General features: G+C 39.7%; 1 protein-coding gene across 1 annotated transcript in view; it reads left to right on the top strand.

The window, feature by feature from the left end:
* Positions 1–329: 329 nt before the first annotated feature.
* The window catches only part of POLQ (DNA polymerase theta), a 50,589-nt gene continuing 28,734 nt past the window's right edge, over positions 330–22,184 (top strand). The window contains exons 1-12 of the mRNA XM_069027760.1: positions 330–459; positions 2,283–2,465; positions 3,199–3,329; positions 4,709–4,865; positions 9,167–9,275; positions 11,917–12,136; positions 14,030–14,174; positions 14,272–14,418; positions 15,466–15,678; positions 19,003–19,145; positions 20,425–20,629; positions 21,180–21,322. Of these exons, the coding sequence (XP_068883861.1) occupies positions 330–459; positions 2,283–2,465; positions 3,199–3,329; positions 4,709–4,865; positions 9,167–9,275; positions 11,917–12,136; positions 14,030–14,174; positions 14,272–14,418; positions 15,466–15,678; positions 19,003–19,145; positions 20,425–20,629; positions 21,180–21,322 (1,926 nt within the window). The remainder of the gene's footprint in view (positions 460–2,282; positions 2,466–3,198; positions 3,330–4,708; positions 4,866–9,166; positions 9,276–11,916; positions 12,137–14,029; positions 14,175–14,271; positions 14,419–15,465; positions 15,679–19,002; positions 19,146–20,424; positions 20,630–21,179; positions 21,323–22,184) is intronic.

Here is a 22,184-nt window from a genome sequence, read left to right as displayed (position 1 = left end):
TGAATCCTAATTCTGCCATATTAGTCACTGTATTGGATTTGCATGGCAAGGGGGGACTGTAGGAGCGGCTTCTGTGAGAAGCTGTCAGAAGCTACCTCTGGCCCAGGCCATCAGCAACAGCAGTAGCACCCCTGGGATGATGTATTTAAGAAGGGGGGGAAAAAAGCCTGTGCAATGGTAACTGCAGCTGGAGGAGCGAGAAGATGTGATGCAAACAGCCTGCAGACACCAAGGTTGGTGAAGAAGGAGTGGGAGGAGGTCCTTCAGGTGATGGAGCAGAGATTCACCTGCAGCCTGTGGTGAGGACCACGGTGAGGCAGGTTGTCTTCATGCAGCCTATGGAGGTCCATGGGGGAGCAGAGATCCACCTGCAGCCCCTGGAGGAACCCATGCTGGAACAGGTGGATGCCCGAAGGAGGCCGTGGCCCTGTGGGAAGTCTGCATTGAAGCAGGCTCCTGGCAAGACCTGTGGAGAGAGGAGGCCATGCTGGAGCAAGTTTGCTGGCAGGACTTGAGACCCCGGGGGGGACCCACAGTGGAGCAGTTTGTGAAGAACTGCGGCCTGTGGGAGGTACTGGTGATGAAGAAGTTCATGGAGGACTGTTTCCAGTGAGAGGGACACCACGCTGGAGCAGGGGAAGAGTGTGAGGAACTGTCCTCTGAGGAGGAAGGAGTGGCGGCAGAGACATTGTGTGATGAACTGACTGCAACCCCCATTCCTTGTTCCCCTCTCCTGCTGGTGGGAAAGAGGTAGAGAACATTGGGAGTACAGTTGAGCCTGAAAAGAAGGGAGGAGAGAGGGTAGGTGTTTTTAAGATTTTATTTCTCATTATCGTACTCTGATTTGAGTAGTAATAAATTAATTTTCCCCAAGTCAAGTGTTTTGCCTGTGATGTAATTGGTGGGTGGTCTTTCCCTGTCCTTTTCGTCACCCATGAGCCTTTCATTGTATTTTGTCTCCCCTGTGCAGTTGAGTGGAATGACTTTGGGTGGCACCTGGTGTCCAGCCAGGGTCAACCTACCGCAGTCACAGTTTAGGATAGACAATTCTGGTTTCCTCTGAATTCCCCTTGGGAAGCCTGTTCTGCTTTGTAGCATATTTCTGTTCTATCCTGATAGAGCTTAAATTTTTGTTTAGTATTTTATGGTACTTTGATTATACAAAGTGAAGCAAAGCTTTCAGAGCTAAGCTATATATCAAGTGTTTTTATGTATTTGTGTAGAGGAGACTGATCATGCAACAGTGACAGCCTAGGTTGGGGTTAACTTCAAGGCAGCAGTTCAATTTTTTAGTGTGTTGAGAGAAAAAATGCTGGCTGCTTATGCAGGCTGGTATTGCTGATCTAGCCTGCCCTTATGCTGGCAACAATGGTGGGAAATTTCTAAAGTTTTTTTAATGTTTTTCTAAAATCAATGTATGAGTAGAAGAACGGGTACAGTAGAGTCAGGACACATGATTATTTGGTTTTTATCTCTAATTTGACAAGATCTTTCACAAAACGCTGTTACAGGAACTATATATTCATGGGTGATAGGGGAGGCATTACTGTGGATCAGACACCTGAAAGGGACAAAACACTTGAGTTTTCTTAATGATTTGGAAAAAGGGAGGAGAAGGAGAGGGAGGAGGCAGTGTCTGTAGTCAGCACAAAGTTGTTTAGGGTTGCTAAGACAAGAAATAATCATCAAGAAACTTAATTAAGCTGGAGGAACTGGCAGTATTGTGACGATACTAATCGGTGTTAATAAACTGGAATATAACACACTGCACAGAGTAGCTTGAGCTGCTTGTTTGGTTTATGTTGTGGTTTTCATTCATCTGTAAAACAAAAAACACTGAGCAGTTCTGTAATCAGTAAGAATTACTGAAATCTCAGCAGCAGTAATTTAAAAGGGAAATGGTGTGGGTGCGGACAAGATGGCAAATCCATTGTAATGCTGTTGCATTAATCCGTGCTGAAGCTCTGTTTGAGTATGTATTTGGTAATGGCTGCTCTGTCTCAAAAGCAAATACCAGGGCAAGAGTTTGGTGAAGGAATTAATCGAATGTGGAAAATCTTGTAGGAGGGAAAATTGGAAAAAAGATGTCAGAAGATAAGAAGAATGGTGAACCATCTACACAAAATATTGAAAAATATAGGGCAGATAGTTATTGCCTTTTCTTGTAATACAGGAGTTTGTAGAGAAGTTTGACATTTAGGTGTATAACCTAAGTGACCTCAGATTGAAGGATGATACCTGACTTCTAATTTTTTTTTTTTTTTAATTTTCTCCTCCCAAAGGGCAATATCAGCAGGTAAATGTTCCTGAAGACCAAGCAGACAAGTTGCTCCTTGCAAGCTGGGGTCTTCCCGAAGCAGTTCTGGAGAAATACCACAGTCTGGGAGTGGTGCAGATGTTTGAATGGCAAGCAGAATGCCTAATGCTTGGACAAGTTCTGGAAGGGAAGAACCTAGTTTACTCAGGTATGCAAACATCTGATAAAAACAGTCCCCCTAACTTTTCCACTGCCATTTACAAGGACATACTGGTGCTGAAGGATTCTGATCTGGCAGCTAGAAAGGTCAGGATCCTCTTCTGGAGACATCTTACTAAGATCTGTCCCATTGATGTACCTCAAACTTGACTTAATGGTCTCCTTTCCAGATGTGAAGAGAGGCTTTTTGCCCCATTTTCTCTGTTAAAGTTCCTTTAGAAATTGATTATTAGGAGTCAGCTAGTGGTGACTCTTATTACAGACTGTCTACTAGGAACTGAATGATAACTGTAATTGAAGATACACATACTTCTGAGAATATTATTTGCTATTAGTTTTTTTCAGTCCATTTATTGTTTCTCATCACATATTGTGTGTGGGGTGTGTGTGCAGAAGGGGAAGTAATGCAGAAGGAGAAGTAAGACTAGTGGACTAGGAATCTGTAGGAAATGACAGTTGGTTGTCTACCCTTCATGGGAAAAAGGTTCTAGAGCAGCACTGAGAAGATGAGCTTAGAAAAGAGGCAGATGATTTTTAGTCTTCTTTGCTCTTCATGGAGTTGACTGCAAGTGTGGTTGTGGGTGAGAGACATGAACTGAAGAGTCCCACCCCAAGTTCTCCAGTAACTGCTTTCTATGCTAGATTTGTGATGCTTGCTCTTTAGATTTATTTCTTAAACTTTAAAAATTAATTTAAACCCCCCCCTTTTTTTTTTCCCCAAGCTCCTACCAGTGCTGGAAAGACTCTTGTCGCAGAATTGCTTATTTTGAAGCGAGTCCTGGAGACTCGGAAGAAAGCTCTTCTCATCCTTCCCTTTGTCTCTGTGGCCAAGGAGAAGAAATGTTACCTGCAGGTAAGTAGCATTCATGGAGGGTAAATTTATGGGTAGTAGTTGTTGGGTCACATTTTTTAAACAGAAATGCAAAAGCATGGATATGGGGGGAAAAAAGATTGCTGAGTTTTTTCAAAAGTAGAAAATTTAAAATTTGCTCTAAATCGGAGATTTAAAAAAAAAGAAACTTTTAGCCAAAAAGGTAAACTTAGAAAATATATATGGAGTTATTAAAATATTTTATTTATTTCAGCTTTGACTTTTAAAGGCTTGTTAGTTGCATTTATTCACAGATTTTATAATATACAAAATTTAAATTAAGTTTCTAATGAAAAATTGTGTTAGGAAAAGTACAAAGGGAAAGTGTAAATGTTATCTTAAGGATAAAAAGATATTTTAGCTTTCCTTGGGGTATTCCACCACAATTTTGTGCCTTTGATTTCGCTTTGACTTTGCTAATTTTTTTTTCTGCCAGAATATGGTTATACCTTGGCTTCTTCACCCCAACTATTTAAAAAATAAAATTACAGTGGGAACACCTTTAAAAAACATAAATTGTTTTTTGAAAGACTTTCATATCAAACATGGTTGCCATTAGGTAACTAAAACCAGATCCATACCCAGCAGGCATTTTGTTATATTTTCTGCCATTTAAGACAGTTTGGTTGTTCATTAACTGAGATGGTATCTTAACTTTACAAATTGCTAGGAAATCCTACAAACTGTGTGCAAAAGCTACTCTGAAGTGATTGATAATGGGGACATGTTTTTGCTTTAATCTTGTAAAACTGGAGGATTATCAGAGCTCTGTTCTGCTACTCCTGGCATGAGGTTTGGGCATAGCTGCACATAGTTGAACTTAAAGGGTGACCTACCTGTGAGGTCCAAATATTTGTGTCTTTTGTTGATGCTGTGTGGGATGTGTCAAAGCTTTGGCACTGCAGTAATGAGACCTGGAATAGAAGTTGTTTCTTGGCTTTCAGTGTGAGATGTGTCATCATTGTGTTTGGAGTTCCATGTTTGGCTTTTGCTCAGGATTTCTCGAGAAGGAGGTGTCTTTGTACATAAGCCACTGATATTATAAACTGTTGCATTGTGTGTTCCCTAACATTTTTAATATCAAATCTTTTTATACACAACAGTGGTTCTCATCTTTTACTCATTTATGTACACTGTCTTGCAACGTGTACTCTGTGGCTTCTGCTTTGGAAATAAAAAATGACAGTGGAAAAAAGAAGTGTCAGTAACTGGCTGAGATATGGCTTTAATCTGATTAGATGGCATTTAAAGTACTGGAAATTGTAGATGTAGAGTGCAGGCTTTTATGTGATTCCAGCAGGCATTGGTCAAAATTCAGAGCTGTAACCTTGGCATGGATGTTCTGTATCCTTGGAAAACAGACCCTGTTTCAGGAGGTGGATGTGAGAGTTGAAGGCTACATGGGAAGCATGTCTCCTGCAGGACGTTTCTCTGCTCTGGATGTTGCTGTCTGCACCATTGAAAAAGCCAATGGACTAATCAACAGGCTCATAGAAGAAAACAAAATGGACTCCCTGGGTAAAGTACTGAGGCTTGACCATTGTGGGGGGTACATACTCTGAGTACATGTGAAATCATGAGATACTTAGAATTTTCTCAATTCTGTATATGACAGACATACCATATAGGAACATGCAGCAATTTTCTTCTTCCAGAGAACCTCTGATTTGGATTTAGGAGGACAGCCAGCACTGTTCCATGTAGCTCAGCAGCTGGGTGAGTAGGTAGAAGCTGCAGGCTTTAGTTTGTGTCACGTGAACGGCAAGCTGCATTTAACAATGATTCCCATAGCTAGGAAATGTTTTCTAATTAATAAATTAGAATTAAAGTTCTGAGATATGTTTGAGTTCAGGAATGTATTATGTTCATTTGTTTTAGACAGAGATTGTGGAATCTAAGATCTATCTTCATTTAGCTTGAGGAAGAGAAGGAATTACATTCTGTGCTCATCTGGATGCAGATAAGCGGAATGAATACATAGTGCTCCTCTGGGTAGGCATGGTGACTGGGAGGGCTGTGACATTCATTTCTGTCTTGTTTGCTCAAAAACCCTCTATACTTGTAACATTGGCTTCTGGGTCACTGTGGCCCCGATGGCCACTAGATAATGAAAGTATTCATAGGTACTGAGGATGAGATAAAACCTGAAGGAGCCCAATGTTTCTGTGTACACTTGGAGAGAGGTGTGCTTTCGTAGTCCAGTCAGAAGTTTATTCTCTTTTTTTCTCTGCTCAATAAAGCTATACCCAGTTATGTTTTATACAGTAATCCTTCCCATCTTCACTCTGTCCTGTGACATAGCTGGTTGCTATTTTAAGAATATAAAAATTGCAAAAATAGATGAGGATTGATCTGCTCTGTGACCTCCACCTTTGAAACTGCTGTTCTGTGTGCATCTGGTATCATAATATTCTGCTGCATTGTGTACCAGAAGAGTTTTTTAGAGAGAAAATGGGAAATAAAACCTTGCAGGTTTTTTCAGAGTGTGAGATCACGGGATAACACATTCACACCTGGATCTATAGGGGCTGAATCACCATGAATGATTTAGAGACTGCCAGTGGGCTGAAGATGAGTGGGTGACTGTTTTGCAGCATTTTAAGCTCATTCAAATGGAGGCTCCTGCAGTCGAGCTTGATTCTTGAATCTGTATTTTCATTCCTTCATTTGCAAGAAAACCAATTATTTTATTTCAATATATGGCTACTTGGTTTAAGTATTTTTTGCTTCTTTAAACTAGGGTTAGTTTGATCCTATGTCACCACACTGTACAAGCTGTACTGCCAGCACAAGGCAGACAGTGGGGTCAGGACAAGCAACTTTATGTTGGCTTGTGTGCATTGGAAGCATACTCAGTATATTAAAATGTATTGCTTAATGATACCATCTTTCAGAAACTAGAGATATACCAAATCCCTCTGGTTGGAACCTCCATTTCATCCCTACATGTTGTTGTGCTTTCTAAGATGAATGTACTTGAGAACAGTCATTGAAGTATAACCAGCCAAGCGACTACAAGATTTGAGTTTGAATATGTGTTCTCAATACCAATACCTCCTTAAAGCATCATGTTTTTCTTTCACCATTTGAAAACACCTCTGCTGCAAACCTCCATTTTGCTTGTGCCCCAATATATTTGTCATATAACTGAAATAGGGGTAAAAATGTTTTTTTTTCTTTATATGCATCTTTGACATTAATTTTTAAATTAAAGTTTGATTTTGAAAAGTCATCTTTATGTAAGAAATGGACAAGTTTTCTGTTTGGAGATAAATTTTCATAAAAGCTGTAAAATATGGGTATGAACTGAAAATGCCAGTTTAGCTGTCACCCAAAGCAAGCTTGTCTGAAACTGCAAGATTGTACCTTGTCTTCTAATTAATTCTAAATTTAGACTAGTTTGTAACAAGGGTGTTTTATCTTTAGAGATGAGTTATTGGGAGATGACTGCAATCCTGGCTGGATTCCATCTCAAGTTTGAGCTGTTCCTTTTGTTGATGTCAACCCCATGCTGATAGCTCACGTTGCCTTTGGAAATTGTTGAGGGATACTAAAATCCTCTGCCTGCCAGAGCTATCTGTGCTGTATGAAGCAGTTAAAAGCAATGTTGTGGTGCTAATTATTATATAACGTGTCAGTTTAGAACATCCAGGTACACAGGAGATGATGTTCCTGTTGTTCAGCCTCTTGACACTGATGCTAAAGTAATTTTTAGGAAAATGATTAGAAAAGAATCCACTGCTTTCTCAGTTTATCAGCTGGGAATGGATTTGTAATGTGCTGTTATAATATTTGTTTCTTAATTTAAACTTGAAATTAAAATGTTACTAGTTTAGTTATATTTTTAAAAAATCAAGTCCTCCCTGCTTGTTATTCAGAACTTTTTCGTTTTAAACAGGATGGGGAATTAAAACAACCTAGTTATTCTACAGTAAACATGTTTGGTAGCTCTCAGGTACTTTTTAGTTGTTTTTTTCAGCTGTCTTCTAGGAACACACCTAATTTGCAGACAGAAGTAGCAGACTGAGTCTAGCCTCATTCTCAATACCTATGTAGTATGATAAAGTTCTGGCCCCACTTGCATTCCTGAACTTGTTGAGCAGAAAATGCCATTGCCTGCTGGGGCCTGAAATGCTTGGCCACAGTTCCATTTTAAGATGAGGATAGCTCTGTGAGCAGTACTGGTTGCCTGTTGGCTGCTGCTGTGTTACCCCAGGTAGTGCCTGCATAGGGGAGAGCACCTGTGCACCAGTGACAGTCAGGTGTCACCAGCATGCAGAGTGCCAGGGCAGTGCAGCTCACAGGTTTAGCATCTTTTTGAGTTTATATTACAGCTGAGTAGCAGCAGAGGGTATTAAACAAGCGGCCCTTGCAAAAACCAGCAACACTCCCTGTGCTTTGGCCTGTAGGTACCACTAGTGTGCTGTGCTGCATCTCAGGAAGCAAAATGTGCTGCTGCTTGGCACACAGACTGGAAAGGTGACTTGTGTGGATTTGACTTTGGTAGGTATCTGATTAAACTGTCCTGTCTCGCCTCTGGAAGAATTCAGACAGATTGTTGTATGGAGAAGCAAGAAGAAGCTTTTTTCTGGTAGCTGAATAAATATGTATTTGGTGACCAACCAATTGCCATTTTTTACAAGCAAGCACAGAATAGAGGAAGTACAGGAAGACAGAGGAGCTGGATGGGTGGGAGTTTGTAGAAGAGGCTGATGAAGCAGTGCAGCACTCTTTTCTAACTTAAGTGGCTTGAAAGAGAAGGAGGGAGAAAACAGACGGAGAGAGAAGGAACATATGTAGGAAGGAGAGAAAAAAAAGAGAAGGAAAAATAGCATTGAAACAGATAATATAAGGTCACATTTGCCCTTAAGCTCCTGCTATTTTAGCTGTACCAGGAAGATATTACATAGCTGCACCAAAGAGGAAAAAAATTCCACAGCAGCAGAGCTAATGAAGCATGGTGTCCTCTGTGCCCTGCTTTTTTTGTTTAACCTTCCTTTATCCTACTCCATATCCCTGGGACCCTGTCAGCTGCCTAGAAAGGGTATATACTGCTGCTGGGATGCGTGCAGGAGGTGCACTGGGTACCTGAGTTGTAGTGGCTCTATGTTTTCTCCTCAGGGAAGACCCTACTCTGGTCTGTTGTCTCCAGCTGCTGATATTCAGAAGCCTTTTTAGACACTATTCTTTTAGATATTTCTCCACACCTTAAAAATTTGATGGAGGTGGTCAGTAGATTAAAAAGTCATTTTCAGGAGGTCACATAAGGGTTTTTTTTCATTAGAAAGCCAAAGCTAAATAGCAGCTTCCAGGTTTAGTTAATGAAGAACAATATAATAGGAAGCAGACTCTGCCAGTATAATTACATCTGCCCTTGTTTTATTTCTGACATTACCGTATTAGTAAAAAGTAAAAAATGATGTTTTAACTAAGACAGTTATGTCAACAAAGCTTTTGACTAGCTCATTTGGGTGCTGGAATTTTCCTTTCCAGTTACTCTGAAGCCTGGGGGTTTTTACTTGCAAAGAGGTTCCAGTATAGATGCAATACTGTTTTGTGGGGTGGCTAGACTAACAACCTATTTATTTTTATCTTTTAAAAGCTGATTGTGTGTGTGGTTGTGGTGGGTGTGAAATGTCATGACATTGGTCATGATCTTTCTCTCTCAGTGGCAGAATGAAGCCATACTGGCGCTGATAAGCACAGCTGGATTTGTGAATATAAATTTCAGTTCATCATGTGGAATGTGAAAGGATCAAGGCTATTTGTTCTTAGTTTGGAGGTTTGTCAAATGTGACCTGAGTGCTTTTCTTTATCAGGAGTGGTGGTTGTGGATGAGTTGCACATGCTGGGAGACTCTCATCGAGGATATCTGCTGGAACTCCTCCTGACCAAAGTGAAATATGTTACAGAGAAGGTAGCAAAGCGGTGAGTAGACTGAGATGTTTGTCTTTTAATGCTAAATAATGGATGGCTCTAAATATTTTGTTCTCTGGGTGATTGGAAATTTGGGTTAGCTCCAAGGTTTTTATGAGAGTGATGACCTAGACTATTTTGTTTATTAAGATCTTACCACACCACTTTTCAGGGGCATGCCATTGTAGTTAAACCCTCTTTTCCTCATGGTTTTCAATTTGTGAACTACCATGGGATTTATTCTCTCAGGAAAAGAAATAAGGCTGGTGCTTTCATTTACTTATTTAGCCTATTTTTTTTTCAACATTGGATTTTTTAAAAACAGTTTTGCTAGCAGGTTTGCCCTGTTTAATTTTTTAGTGTTTCAGGGAATGATGTGATTATTCTACTGGAATGCTCTGGTGTTGTGGAAGAGTGGGCGTGCTTTTAACTTGTGCATGATGAATTGATCAGAAGGCTTAGAGGATATGCCAATAGTCTGCTTAGTTAGCACTGCTCAGGGTGAGCTCTGCTTTTGCTTATAACATGTGATAACCTAGTGGTTGCATGTTTTCCTGCCTTTAGCACAATTGGTTGGACACTGGGGAATAGATTAAATGTTTGAGAAGAGTTCTAGAGGCTTTTAAGAATTCAGTATCTAGATTCTCAGCACCAAACTGTCCAGCAGCTTCATAGTGCCCAAACAAAGAAAAAAGGAAATGGAGGAGGTGGTGTAATCTTCTTAATCTTTATTTATGGTGCTGAGAGAAGAATCACTATCAACTGTTTCCTTAGCAGAAGAAGTCAGATTTTGCCAGTTTTCTCTGCTGCTTCTTGTCTTGTGAGTTGTACCAGTGCTGGGCTAAGCAGAAACCATCTGTTTAGTTCTGGGGGAACTGCCATTTCTACACTGTCTCTCCACTGGACATTTCATCCAGTGTTTCCCATCATGATTTCCAGGATCCAGCAGTGTTCTGGATCAAATCACATCTGACTTCTCATATTCTCCCCATAAATCCTGGAAGCCAGTACGCTTTGGAGCAGTGTGGGTGACTTTACCACTGCTTTTTTCTTGGTTTAGCATGTAGCTGCAGCACAGGTGCAGGCCCACCCTCTGCTGTACTCCCTTGCATTGAAGAAGCAGGAAGGAGAAAACTTGCCAGGGGAAAAAGGTACAGGTGCATCCAGGAATGTTCCTGGGAAGACACAGTTTTCCAGCCTTTACCATGCAGGCATGATGGGCCCTGATTCTCCATCTCTCTGTCAGGGTCAAGGTGACAGTGGTACCCTGTACCACTTACTGACATGAAGGAATTGGCTGCTGTTTTTGTCTTGGAATCCACTTGAGATTCCTTGAGCTGAAGACCACATTTTCTCTCAAATGTTCTTCTAAGTCTGTGTTTTGGGTTTTTTTCCTCTTGTTATTTAATGAGCTTATATAAAGTCTTTAAACACTGTCCAGTCTGGCCAGTTATCAGAATGATCAGTGCCTGTCCCACTGAAGTACAAGCTGTGTCTTCACACCAAGAGGATGTTCTCAGATGGCCATTGCCTGTGTGGGTGTCCATGCTTCTCCACAAGGCTTTTCTAGACTCAGCCAAAATTCTGCAGCAGATTTTTCTCTTCCCCAGTCAAATACTGTGTTGTGGAGCTGGAATTTTTTTAATCCTTGGAGGTCAAAAGTTGCTTTAGGGAGGAAAAGGTCCAAAGTTCCTGTAGAGGCAAAAATCTGCAACCTTGATGGTGAAGCTGTATTAGCAAATGCTTAAAGAGGTTGGATAACAGAGAGTTTGCCTCTCCCCATCTTCCTCATTTCTGTCTCATCAGTGACTGGCCTTTTATACTATAGCTTCTGGGTAATCTTGTTTTCCCTGTCTTGTCTTTGCCAGGATTACCAGGGTGTTCTAAGAAGATTCAGGTTATTTCTGAGCTCACATTGATTTATCAGACCTTTTTATTTTTTAAAGTCTCAATTTGTGGCTCAGCACAATTCAAATGAGTAGTTTTCAAACACAAGCTTAGAAGCATAAAAAGCCCCCTATTACGTGGCTGTAAAAGCCTGAATTAAAATCTACATTTGGGTATCTAAATTAACAGTTTGTGTTTTCAGGTTTTTAGGAGTCCATTACTTCTCACTGCCTTTAGTAGAAGCTGCTATTCATCACTTTAAGAACTGAAGCTACTTGCTTCTTTGCTGTGCTTAGGGCTTTGGTTCCCAGATCTTGGAAGACATTAGTCTAGTATTATTTGTCCTGAAATGGAAACAAATAGAAGTGTTTTAATTGAGGCATTTAAGCTTAGAAAGATTGCAGTGGAGACTGAGCCATTCTTTATTTCCATGTTTGTGTTAGTGGCAAGGAACTGGTTGATCTATGTATTTGTTTTCAGTCTCTCCAAATATGCAGTCAATTTATAGCTGTAGGCATCCTAAAGAAGGTTAAGGTTTAGATTCAAATTGATTGAAAGTTGAATTATCTTGTTATCAATGCTTAACCTGACATAGTGTTTGCTATGAGTAGAGTATGGGCTTCTTTCTTTCTCAAGAAGTTGAAAAAATTAGCTTTGCACTTGAGAGGCTGGAAGGAAGTAGATTGAGCTAGTTCTTCTGAATTCTGTTTTCCAGAACAGTAGCCTGTGTTGTCACTAACTTTCATTTTCTTTTAACCACTTCCAGGCACACGAAGAGCACCAGTCCTGGTTTTGGTGGGATACAAATAGTAGGCATGAGTGCTACCCTCCCTAACTTGGGGCTCCTGGCCTCATGGTTAGATGCAGAGCTGTACTGTACAGATTTCCGCCCTGTGCCCCTCAAGGAGTGGGTGAAAATTGGCAGCAACATATATGACTCCTCCATGAATTTAGTGCGAGAATTCCAGCCCAAGCTGCAACTGAAGGTAAAAAACTCTGAGCAGTGGCTTTGGGATAACACCTTTCGTAGTGCTAAAGTTAAAAACCCATCTTCTGGTATGGTTTTTATTTATTTTTAAATAGATGACATTCCCAGTGTCATTGTTTACTTCATAGATTCATGCTCAAACTGAGAACAAAATTGGTATTTTTGTCTTCTACTGACTTAAACAAAAAACCCCCAAAATATACACACTCATGAAGGTCTTGAAGATTCTTGTATCTGACTTCAAGACAAAGTTGACTTTGCAGTTATGTTGTTTCCGAGCATTTAACAGGTATAAAGAGTTTGATTCTCCCCTTACCCACCACTCTATCTTGTGTCTGGGAATCTACTTCACTTTCATAAATGCAGGTAAGTATTTCCTGCTTAGACCTAGGAATTTGCATTCAGAACTGGGAGAAAGTATTTGTATTAAAATCTGGTATTCAACCTGCTTGTGTTAAACTGCTAAATGATCTAGTTTTGACGGTGATTAGAAGGCAGATGCCCATCCTGATTCTTCTGAATCTGTTTTCAGTATTTAGTCCTTTTGCAGGATTTGAAAAGGATATGGAAAGGATATGGAAAGGTAGGAATAACACACTACAATGATTTTGAAGAACAAAATGGGTAGAAATGGGAAATTTGGGCTCCCTACTTGTAGGGTCCTTTTCTGTGGAGTCTTTGAAGGGTGAATTCTCTCTCCAGTCCTTTCAACTGCTCTGTGTAATACTAGTATAGCAGTTGGACAATATGGATGGAATGCCAGCAATATTTTGGAATGTTTTGCACTCAGTTCTTGCTGTGCACATTCTCTTGTCAGTAGCATGGTGGCAGAGCAAAGAAAAAAGTATCCTATAAACAGAAGGAAATGTTTTTCACTAGAGCTTTTGGAAGCTAGCTTTTATGTGGTCATATTGAGAAGGTGATGTTGCATTTGGATATTTTTTGAGATAGTTGCTTTAGATGGTTACTAAATTAAGAGAAAGAGCTAAACTAGGCTTATGACTCAAGGGAGTCTGAGGGAGTTGGCTTATAAAACTGGGTGATCTTGGGATTGAAATCTATCACTGGACCTTCAGACTTCCTTTATTGGCCTCAGACTGGACCAATAAAAGGGAACTTGATGACCTCACCATCTTGTCTGAATTTAGCAGAATTCTTGTGGAGAAGTTCCTGCCATTGCTCCCCTGTTTTCATTTGCATTTTAGTGCTTTTTATTTCTTGCTGTACACCTACATTTTTCTCTTCCTCCTTTGGCCTGCTTGCTACAAGAGAATCTGGCATAGCCAAGCAAAACAGATCAGTTGCATGGACTCTCTTAGGATCTTAAAACCAAAAAAGCAAGCTGTAAACAGTAGGGTTCTGCATGAACATCTATATAAGTATCCCTAAAACCCTTCTGCTGTGCTCTGAGTACTTGTGGTCTTTGGTCAGCAGTGCTTGCTGAGTGCATTTTATTGGGGATGCTTGGACTGCTGCTTCTCATGCTTTTAGTTCAGACATCCAAGGTAACAAATCTTCCCTAGTAACTGTAGAGGGGTTTTTCTTCAGGGCTCTTCCTAGTTCTTCCCCACTGCTGTTAGCCATGATGTGGAGGTTGCAGTGATTTCTTTGTGCACTGTGTGGCCTTCATTCAGAAGATTTATGGAAGCAAGATGTAAAACATTACATGTATTCATAGGTAAGGTCTAGAGCTGCCCTCAACAATGTGATCATACTAGTGCTTGGACTTCATAAGGCAAGACAGAAACTAAGATAACAGTGCTCCATGTTCTTTGTTTGCTTCTTTTTCTGACTTGATGTAGAAGATTCCTACTGGGATACAGAAGAAGGACAGCATTTACAAACCTCATTAAATCTTGGAGTGCACTGAAAATATTTTATCTCAATTCAGGGAGACGAAGACCATATTGTGAGCCTGTGTTATGAGACTGTTTGTGGTGGCCATTCAGTCCTGCTTTTCTGTCCATCCAAGAACTGGTGTGAGAAGCTGGCAGACATCATTGCCAGGGAGTTCTACAGTTTGCAACAAGCTGAGAGTAAGAGAAAAGTAGTTAATAGAAGACTACAGTATGCACAGTGCCTTTAATGAAAATTAATTTTAGTGTGAATTATAAAAATACATTCTTTCTCAAGGTTCTGCAAAAAACTCAGCCCTTGCCCCAGTTGTTGTGGACAGAGAAGGGATTGATGAGGTTCTGGATCAGTTAAAGCGTTCAATCTCAGGCCTGGATTCTGTGCTCCAGCGTACTTTGCCATGGGGAGTGGCATTTCATCATGCAGGTATTCCTGAATATCTTGGTCTTGAATTCAATAATGGTTAAGTCATATGGATTCCTTTTACTGCAGCTGTCAGCCATTTACTGGTCGCTTTTTTAAGCCTTTTGTAGCTCATGCCTAAATAAGCTTTGAGAATCCCACAGGTAGAGGTAAACTTGAAATTATTTTTTTGTAGCCGAAGACTTTAATTTACAAATTGTTTTGCTAAATCTTCTCTCTGTTATGTTGGATAACAGCAGCTTTTAGAATACAGCTTAACTCGGGGTTTTTTTGTGAATTGCCTGAAAAATTAATTGATTTGCAGCTCAAGCATTTTCAGGTTGTTCCTAAAGCTGCCAGAGTATTTCAGAGCAATTTTCCTTAGCTTAATACTGAAATAAATGAGTAAATAGAGGAATTGTAACAATGAAAATAAAAATTAAAAGAGCATGTGTTGTGAACACTTCTGCTTAGATTTTTTGTTTCTTCTTGGGTAGGTAATAGTGTATGTCACCTGTTGATTCACTGAGAGAAAGGACTGCCTCGGAGAGTAGCTATGGCATTGATCATGTAGGAGGAATAATTCCAAATGCTTATAGAATCTGTATTTCTTTCTCAAGAATAAAATTGTCCTGAAGCCCTGAAGGAAATGTAGAAAGATACATACTAGACCTGTAATGGGAATAATGAAGAAGGAGTCCAGGGTCAGGATAGCAGATGAGTAAATCCTAGTTCCCTACTGCTTTCTCATTTTTATTTTATTTCTTTATGTATTTACTTGCTGAGCTTGTAGATAAGCAGTAAGGAGTTCATCTTGCTATGCTGTGTACAAGCAACTTTAAAAAGCTAGTTTATTCCTGTCAATTGAATAACAGAAATCTAATGGTGAAATTTTGCTTCACTTACAGATCAGAAAAAGTTGACTAAGTTAGTGCTGCGAGTCTAGTTCCTACCACTGAATGGGGAATGTTCACTAAGTTTGTTTGTTCTTCCCTTGCTGGACAGCAGAATTGCTAGCTCTAAAATGCAGTCTCACCATCACAAGGCTCACTAAAAGCCACGTGTCCTCAGGTCTGACTTTTGATGAGCGGGACATCCTTGAGGGAGCCTTTCGGCAGGGCCTGATCCGAGTCCTGGCAGCGACCTCCACGCTCTCGTCGGGAGTGAACCTGCCCGCGCGCCGCGTCATTATCCGGACACCCACCTTCGGTGGCAGACTGCTGGACAGCCTCACCTACAAGCAGATGGCTGGAAGGGCTGGCAGGAAAGGGGTAGACACAGAGGGTAAGCAGAGTCTTTATTACACCCACCTTCGGTGGCAGACTGCTGGACAGCCTCACCTACAAGCAGATGGCTGGAAGGGCTGGCAGGAAAGGGGTAGACACAGAGGGTAAGCAGAGTCTTTATTAACATTCTGTAAGAGCGGTGTTAACCTGATTAAATCCAGGACAGTACTTTGCAATTACTGACTAATCATGATGAATTCCTTTGCTATTCTGTATGATTAGGTTAATCAAGATGAATTTGTTTGGTATTAATTTGTTTGGTATTAATGGAGTAAAAGTTGTAATTCCCGGGAGATTGCTTTCACTGCCTGAGACTGACTTTGGTATTTACATGTCAGTTACTTCAGGAACAGGCTATTTTCTCCTTTGAATTCTTGTTAGCTTCTAAGGCTGTGTTGTTCATTTGCCTTAATTCTGTGATCCATGGTCAGTTAACTAAAGTGTTTACAGTTTCAGTGAGAAAATTTGCAGTACTCTCTCACGGGACAAGCCTAAAAATATAAAAAATGTGTTTAAAGTCTGCAATCCTAATTTGACAAACAACTGTTGCTGGAAGTTGTGATTTAGCTTTATTAAACTTCTGCCAAACTTAACCATTAATTTTATGTGTCCTGAAGTAGTAATGAGACAGAGACAGGGAAATAGGAGCAGTAGTTCACAGATAATATGGCACCTTCTTGCATACAGTGGCACTGACTGATGTTCAACAAAGTAATCTTGCCTGTTATTTTAATTTGCAATGGAAATTTATCTTTGTGGATGATGTTTGCAAAAAGCCACATTATACAAGTATAAACAGAGTAAAAAATAAGAAGTTCAACAGATGCAGGAAGTGGGTTTGCCCTCCTGATTGTTTGATTGGTGCTTGCTGGAGCCCTATGTAAGCAGACTGTTCTTACATTTAGCTTTCTATTTTTGCCTGAGTAGCATAGCAACAGAGCATTTTGCGACCTATATCTCTGCGAGCTCTCCCTATGTGTTCAAGAAAAGGGCAGCTGCGTGCTGGATTTTGAAATTTTCCAGACTTTGTCATTTGACTGTAGCTGGCAGGTGTAAAATTACATTATTCCTTGAAGTTTCTTCTTTTTCCCCTTCAAGTTACAATAATTAGTACCCTTTTTGACAGTTCTGCTGTGACTGTGTTGTGCACAGTAAGCAGTTGATTTTATGCTGATGAGCTTCATGAATGTACCATTTTTTTCCACTTCATGGAGTCTTTTGGATGAGAACATAAAGCTATGTTGCCAGCTGCTACTCTTTCACAGAGTAGGGAGACTGGAGGACAGCAACTTCAGCTGGAAAAAATGCTTTATGTGGATATGAAATTTAGCTGACAGACAGAAGATAAATGCTGTTGGGTTGAATTCCTTCTCCTCTCCCAACATTGTAGTTTTGGATTGTCTTACATTTTGATTTTTAAATTTCTTTTCCTTGATTTGACAGAAATTTTAAAATATCATTTTAGAGAGTGAAATTTGTTTATTTTTGCATTTGTCAAAACTGCCATTTTCCCAAGGAGGTATAGGTAAAGCTGAACAAAACCTAGAATTTAATAGGGCCTTTGTTGGTTTTAATGGAGTTTTATGCCTAGATATCCAGAGTCTTCTGGTGTTTGTCTGGTCTGATGCTAACTTAGACTTCCCCTAGCATCTGAAATGTTCAATAATGGATATTGGAACTGCTCAGTTCCTTTTTTTTTTTTTAATTTACTGTTTACTAGATTGCAGTTATTATCTTTAAATTCTCAGTGGCATCTTGGGAACGCGGATCGCACAAGTCTTGTAAAACTGTCAGATAATGTAGAGCTAAGTGGATACCCATCTTCAGTCAGATTTTCTTTTAGATAGATCACTCTGAAGGAGTCAAAGGGAAGTTTTCAGAGGAAATTGTAGGTCACATCAGAACCCAAATACAAAATGAATATATGTTCTTTATTGCTAAAGTAAAAATAAGCTTTTCTTTCACAAAACAATACTTTGCAGGCAGTTAATCTCGCATACTCCCCAGTTGTGTCCAAAATACATGGTCAACAGATATCAAAAGTTTCATCTGGCAGGATAAAAAAAATCCAAGACACATCTGAGCATCATTTCATCCTGTAGTTAATTTAAGTAACTGTGTTTAAGCTGTATTTTGTTACTTGCCTATACTGCATTTATTTATTCTGTTCATTACATTTAAGTGCAGTTGTGTTTTCATTACCTCTGGATTTGCTAATTACTGTAGCATTTCCACAGCTACAGTTCTATCATAAGTTATCAATCCTAGGATCTTACTAAGATACCCACTACCAGAATTACCTTGTGTTCAGACTAAGTGCATTTAAATCTTAACAAGTTATCATAAATCTATAATGATATTTACTGGACAGCTAATCCAAAACTAATGCTCTCTTTTTAGTCAAAGGCAAATGTGCCCTACCCATAAGTCATTTATCCTATGCCAATTGGCAAAGCTTGCAACCAGCTAAGGTCTTCCAGTGATCTAGTTTCTCTCTAATATCTTTGTGAAAAAATATCCTTTATGTCACTACTGCATTTTCCACAGCTAAGCTGTACTATGGTCTCATTAAGGAATTTACCCATTATTTTCATTTTTATTTCATGGCTCTGGGACGTTTTTTGTCTCCCACAGAGTTTCAGTAGTTAGAGATTAACTTAAGGATGTCGGACAGAGAACTTTAAGGTAGGATATATTTAGATGTACTTTCAGTGGAAACCATGCAGGATATTCATGTGTATGTGTGTATATATGCATATATGAAAGTTCAGAGGATGCATAGTTATTTATATTAGTAATTTTGGATTTCTGAATTAGTTATTTCTGGAATGAAAGCTGGTTGACTTAATATAAACTGTCAAAATGCTGTGCAGCTTTTATGTTTTCTTCTTTTGAGAATTTTTTCAGTTTATTAATGTAATGAAGAAGTAAAATTGATGCCGCTGTATATTATAGTTCCAGTCAGCTCCAGAACAAGAAGCAAGAGTGGTTCAGTAGCAAAGCAGATGCACAGAGAGGCTGTGGAATCTCCTTAGCTGACTTGGCAAGACTGACTAGCCTAATGTAACTCTGAAGCTTGCTCTACCTTTAGTTCTGATGCACTATGCATCTGTGGAGTTCTTACATAGCAATTCATATGCATTGTTCAAGGTTGCACATTTTTTTCTCTTCTTTTGTTACTCAGCTTTTTTTGAAAATACTTATAGTTTTCCATTCCAATAATATGTCCTTGATGAACTGTGTGCAGCTATTAGAGTGCTAAGATGCAGTACTAAGGTCATTGCTTCTGTATTTGTTTTGTTTTTCTTTTCTTCTCCAATAGGCGAGAGCATTTTAGTCTGCAAACCCTCAGAAAGATCAAAAGGTGCTGCTCTGCTTCAGGGATCTCTCAAGCCTGTTTGCAGCTGTTTGCTTAGAAGAGAAGGGGAAGGTGTTGCTTCTAGCATGAAAAGAGCAATACTTGAGGTAGGGGACACTCAGAGAGGGATGAGAACTGTGCTTGCACCCTTGTAGGATGATTTCTTCTGTGACACCAACAAATGTTTTCTGTGCACTTCTTTTCCATGCGTTTCCTCCCTTGTCTACCCAGTCATCTTATTTGGGTCTGCCAGCTTGCTTCAGTATTCAGCATTTTGTCTGGGATGTTTCTCTGCTTGATGCAGATTGGGATGTGAGCACACTCAAAGAAACTTTGCTTTTGCATTTAGATGCAGTCAAGAAGCAGGCAGAAGTAAGTGTAATTCTTAGACTTTAGGTGTGACCTGACATTCCTAGCTGGAGAATGCTTGTAAATTACTGATCCTAGAGGCTTTGTAGGCTGAACTGTGCCATAATGACATTTGTGGAACCTTGTAGGGTCTCTTATTTACCCCCTCAACTTACCTACCTCTTTTGTACAGGAATGATTGAAATTTTGTGAATACACTTTTGGCGAGCAAACAGGGATGGTACCCAATTTGCTCCCTCCTCTGTAGGGTTCCTGTAGGAGTAAAAAAGGGCCAAAAGGATTTTATTCCACATAGGTGAGCTTATGCCCTTTTCCAAAGCTGCATTTGGGCTTGAACTTAGATTAGATGCAGGACTCTTTAAATAGAATTTGTTTGCTATACTTTTACTGTCTTTTGAAAACTTTTGTGATGTTTAGAACTTGGTTGTGCTTCCCTAGATTTTGAATTTTTAGCAGACCAGTGGAATTTCTAAATGTATTTTTCTACACAAGAGCTGCCTATCTAAAAGAAGGGGTTCCTTCAAAGCAAAACCAAAATCCAAGGTGGAAAAAACCACTCTCAATCAGGAAAACAGCAATGGGGTATAGCATTCATATTTCGTAAGAGAAACCTTCAGTATGCTGAATAGCCTTACAAGAACTCCACCTTCATGGTTTGCTTTTTGTATTCACAAAATTGCAGTTTGTGTTCTAACATATTTTAATATTTCACAGTGTTGGCTAAGAAATATTCCTGGGACTAGTCTCAAATTTAAATTGGTGCTATGAGTATGTTCACTTTCAATATAAGATTTTGTAAATCATTCTTTCCCGTCATTTAGTCCTCTTGCTTCTACCCAAGATGATTTCTTGCTGAGGAAAGTCTTTAAAAGTTGGCTGTTGCTTTGCCTCATATTCCCATCTCTGGGAAAATGGTTCTTTAAAACTGAGATGATGGATCACTCTCTTTGATTCTCTGATCTCATGCTCCATCCTACTGCATCTCTGGCAGTATGAACAGCCAGTTTTCTTCAACAGATCATCGTGGGGGGAGTAGCCAACACTCCAGAGGATGTGCAGACCTATGCTTCTTGCACTCTGCTTGCATCCAGCTTGAAAGAAAGCAAGTGGGAAAATGGGAAAGGGCAAGACAAAGCACAGGCTGGACCTATCGAGGCTTGTGTGGCATGGCTGCTGGAAAATGAATTCATTCAGGTTGTGGACTCTGGCAGTGATGTGAAAGGTAAAGTTGGTGTTCCTCCCAGTGATTGCAGTTAGTTTTGATTTGCTAAGTTTTCTGCAACTGAGTAGATGTTCAATGTAAATGAATAGTAAGGACTTCTGCATTTTTTTTTTTATTTTAGAGAATTGCATATGAAGAATTTTCTAGCTTTCTGGAAGGTATCTTTACACCTGCTTTAACATGTTTTGCATGCACATGTTCTTGGAAGGCACATCAACTGCACATCACCTCTAAGACTGATGAGTCCTAGTCTACAAATTCCCAAAATATTTTTAAACGAAGCAAACTTGAACTACAGGATTGGTGCATGTTAACTGCAGACTATGAATTTTGTCTTTCTAAAGAAGAGAAAAAGGCTAGTTTAGATATAGGCAAGGCTAAACCTATTATTGTTTCCATTTTTCTGTCTTTAGAATGGAGACATACACTGTTTCTTATTGAAACAGCAGTTGTGAAAAGTTAGAAATCTCTCAAATGCAGCACAGCCTGAAAATGATTATAAACTTGCACTAAAATCTTTCTCTATGTAATATGTATTTTTTTTTAACAGCAAAGGTTTATCATCCAACACATCTTGGCTCAGCTACTCTTTCCTCTTCTCTTTCACCAACGGAAGCCATGGAAATCTTTGCTGACCTGCAGCGAGCTATGAAAAGCTTTGTTCTGGAGAATGATCTGCATATTGTCTATTTGGTAGGTTTCTCATTCTGTGTCTAGTATTTTCTACTGCCAAAACTAAGGGGAGACAGCACAATGCAGAGTTCTTGAAGGCTCCTTGAACATAGGTTTAGGTTTTCCTGTGTTTTGCGTAGCTTATCCTTCATGAAGAAAAGTTTCTAAATTGAATGTGCCTCAGAATTAGTGTTACCATAGTGTCTATTGTGTAGGCAGGTGCTGCATGCCGTTTAAGCCCATTGTTGTCACTCTTGACTTCCTAAGGTTTCAGAACTTCCTAAGTTTTGAACGTAACATAATGGTAATTTTCCTGAGACACTTGAGGTTGATGAAACAAATTGATTTTTGTATGTGTGTTTGGGATCAGCAGGCTTAATTTCATATTACTCTTGGAGGCATTTAGGGTCTATTTTGCTTCCAAAAAGCCTCAGAGCGCCACACTACTTTCTTTCTATGGGTGGGCCTTTCTTTGGTTCAGTTACAGTGAAGTTCATCCCTGATTCAGTTTACTTGCCTGGTGATGCTGCTAAAGGAAGGAGTGTGATAAATCTTATGAGGGAAAAGTGTCCTGGAGTGTGTCAAGATTTACGAGCACATACACTTGAAAAGCTAAGCACTGCTATTTAAGACCTTTGGAGAGGAAGCCATGAACCTGTGAAGATTAGTGAGGAAACCAGATGGAGTTGCACTGAACAACTTGGGATTCATGGCTGCCAGAGGCCCATCATGCAATCATCATCCGAAATCTGACAGTCGACTTTAGCCTTCTCTAAGTGTAAAGTGTATTCGCTTTACCAGGATGATAAATCAAAGGCAAAATTTGGGAATCTTGTCTGAAAAGAAAGTTCACTTCAAGAGTAATGTGCTTGCAGTTACAAAG

Source organism: Aphelocoma coerulescens, chromosome 1 (genome assembly GCF_041296385.1).
Source record: "Aphelocoma coerulescens isolate FSJ_1873_10779 chromosome 1, UR_Acoe_1.0, whole genome shotgun sequence".
NCBI lineage: Eukaryota > Metazoa > Chordata > Aves > Passeriformes > Corvidae > Aphelocoma > Aphelocoma coerulescens.
This window is presented reverse-complemented; position numbering and strand designations above follow the sequence as displayed.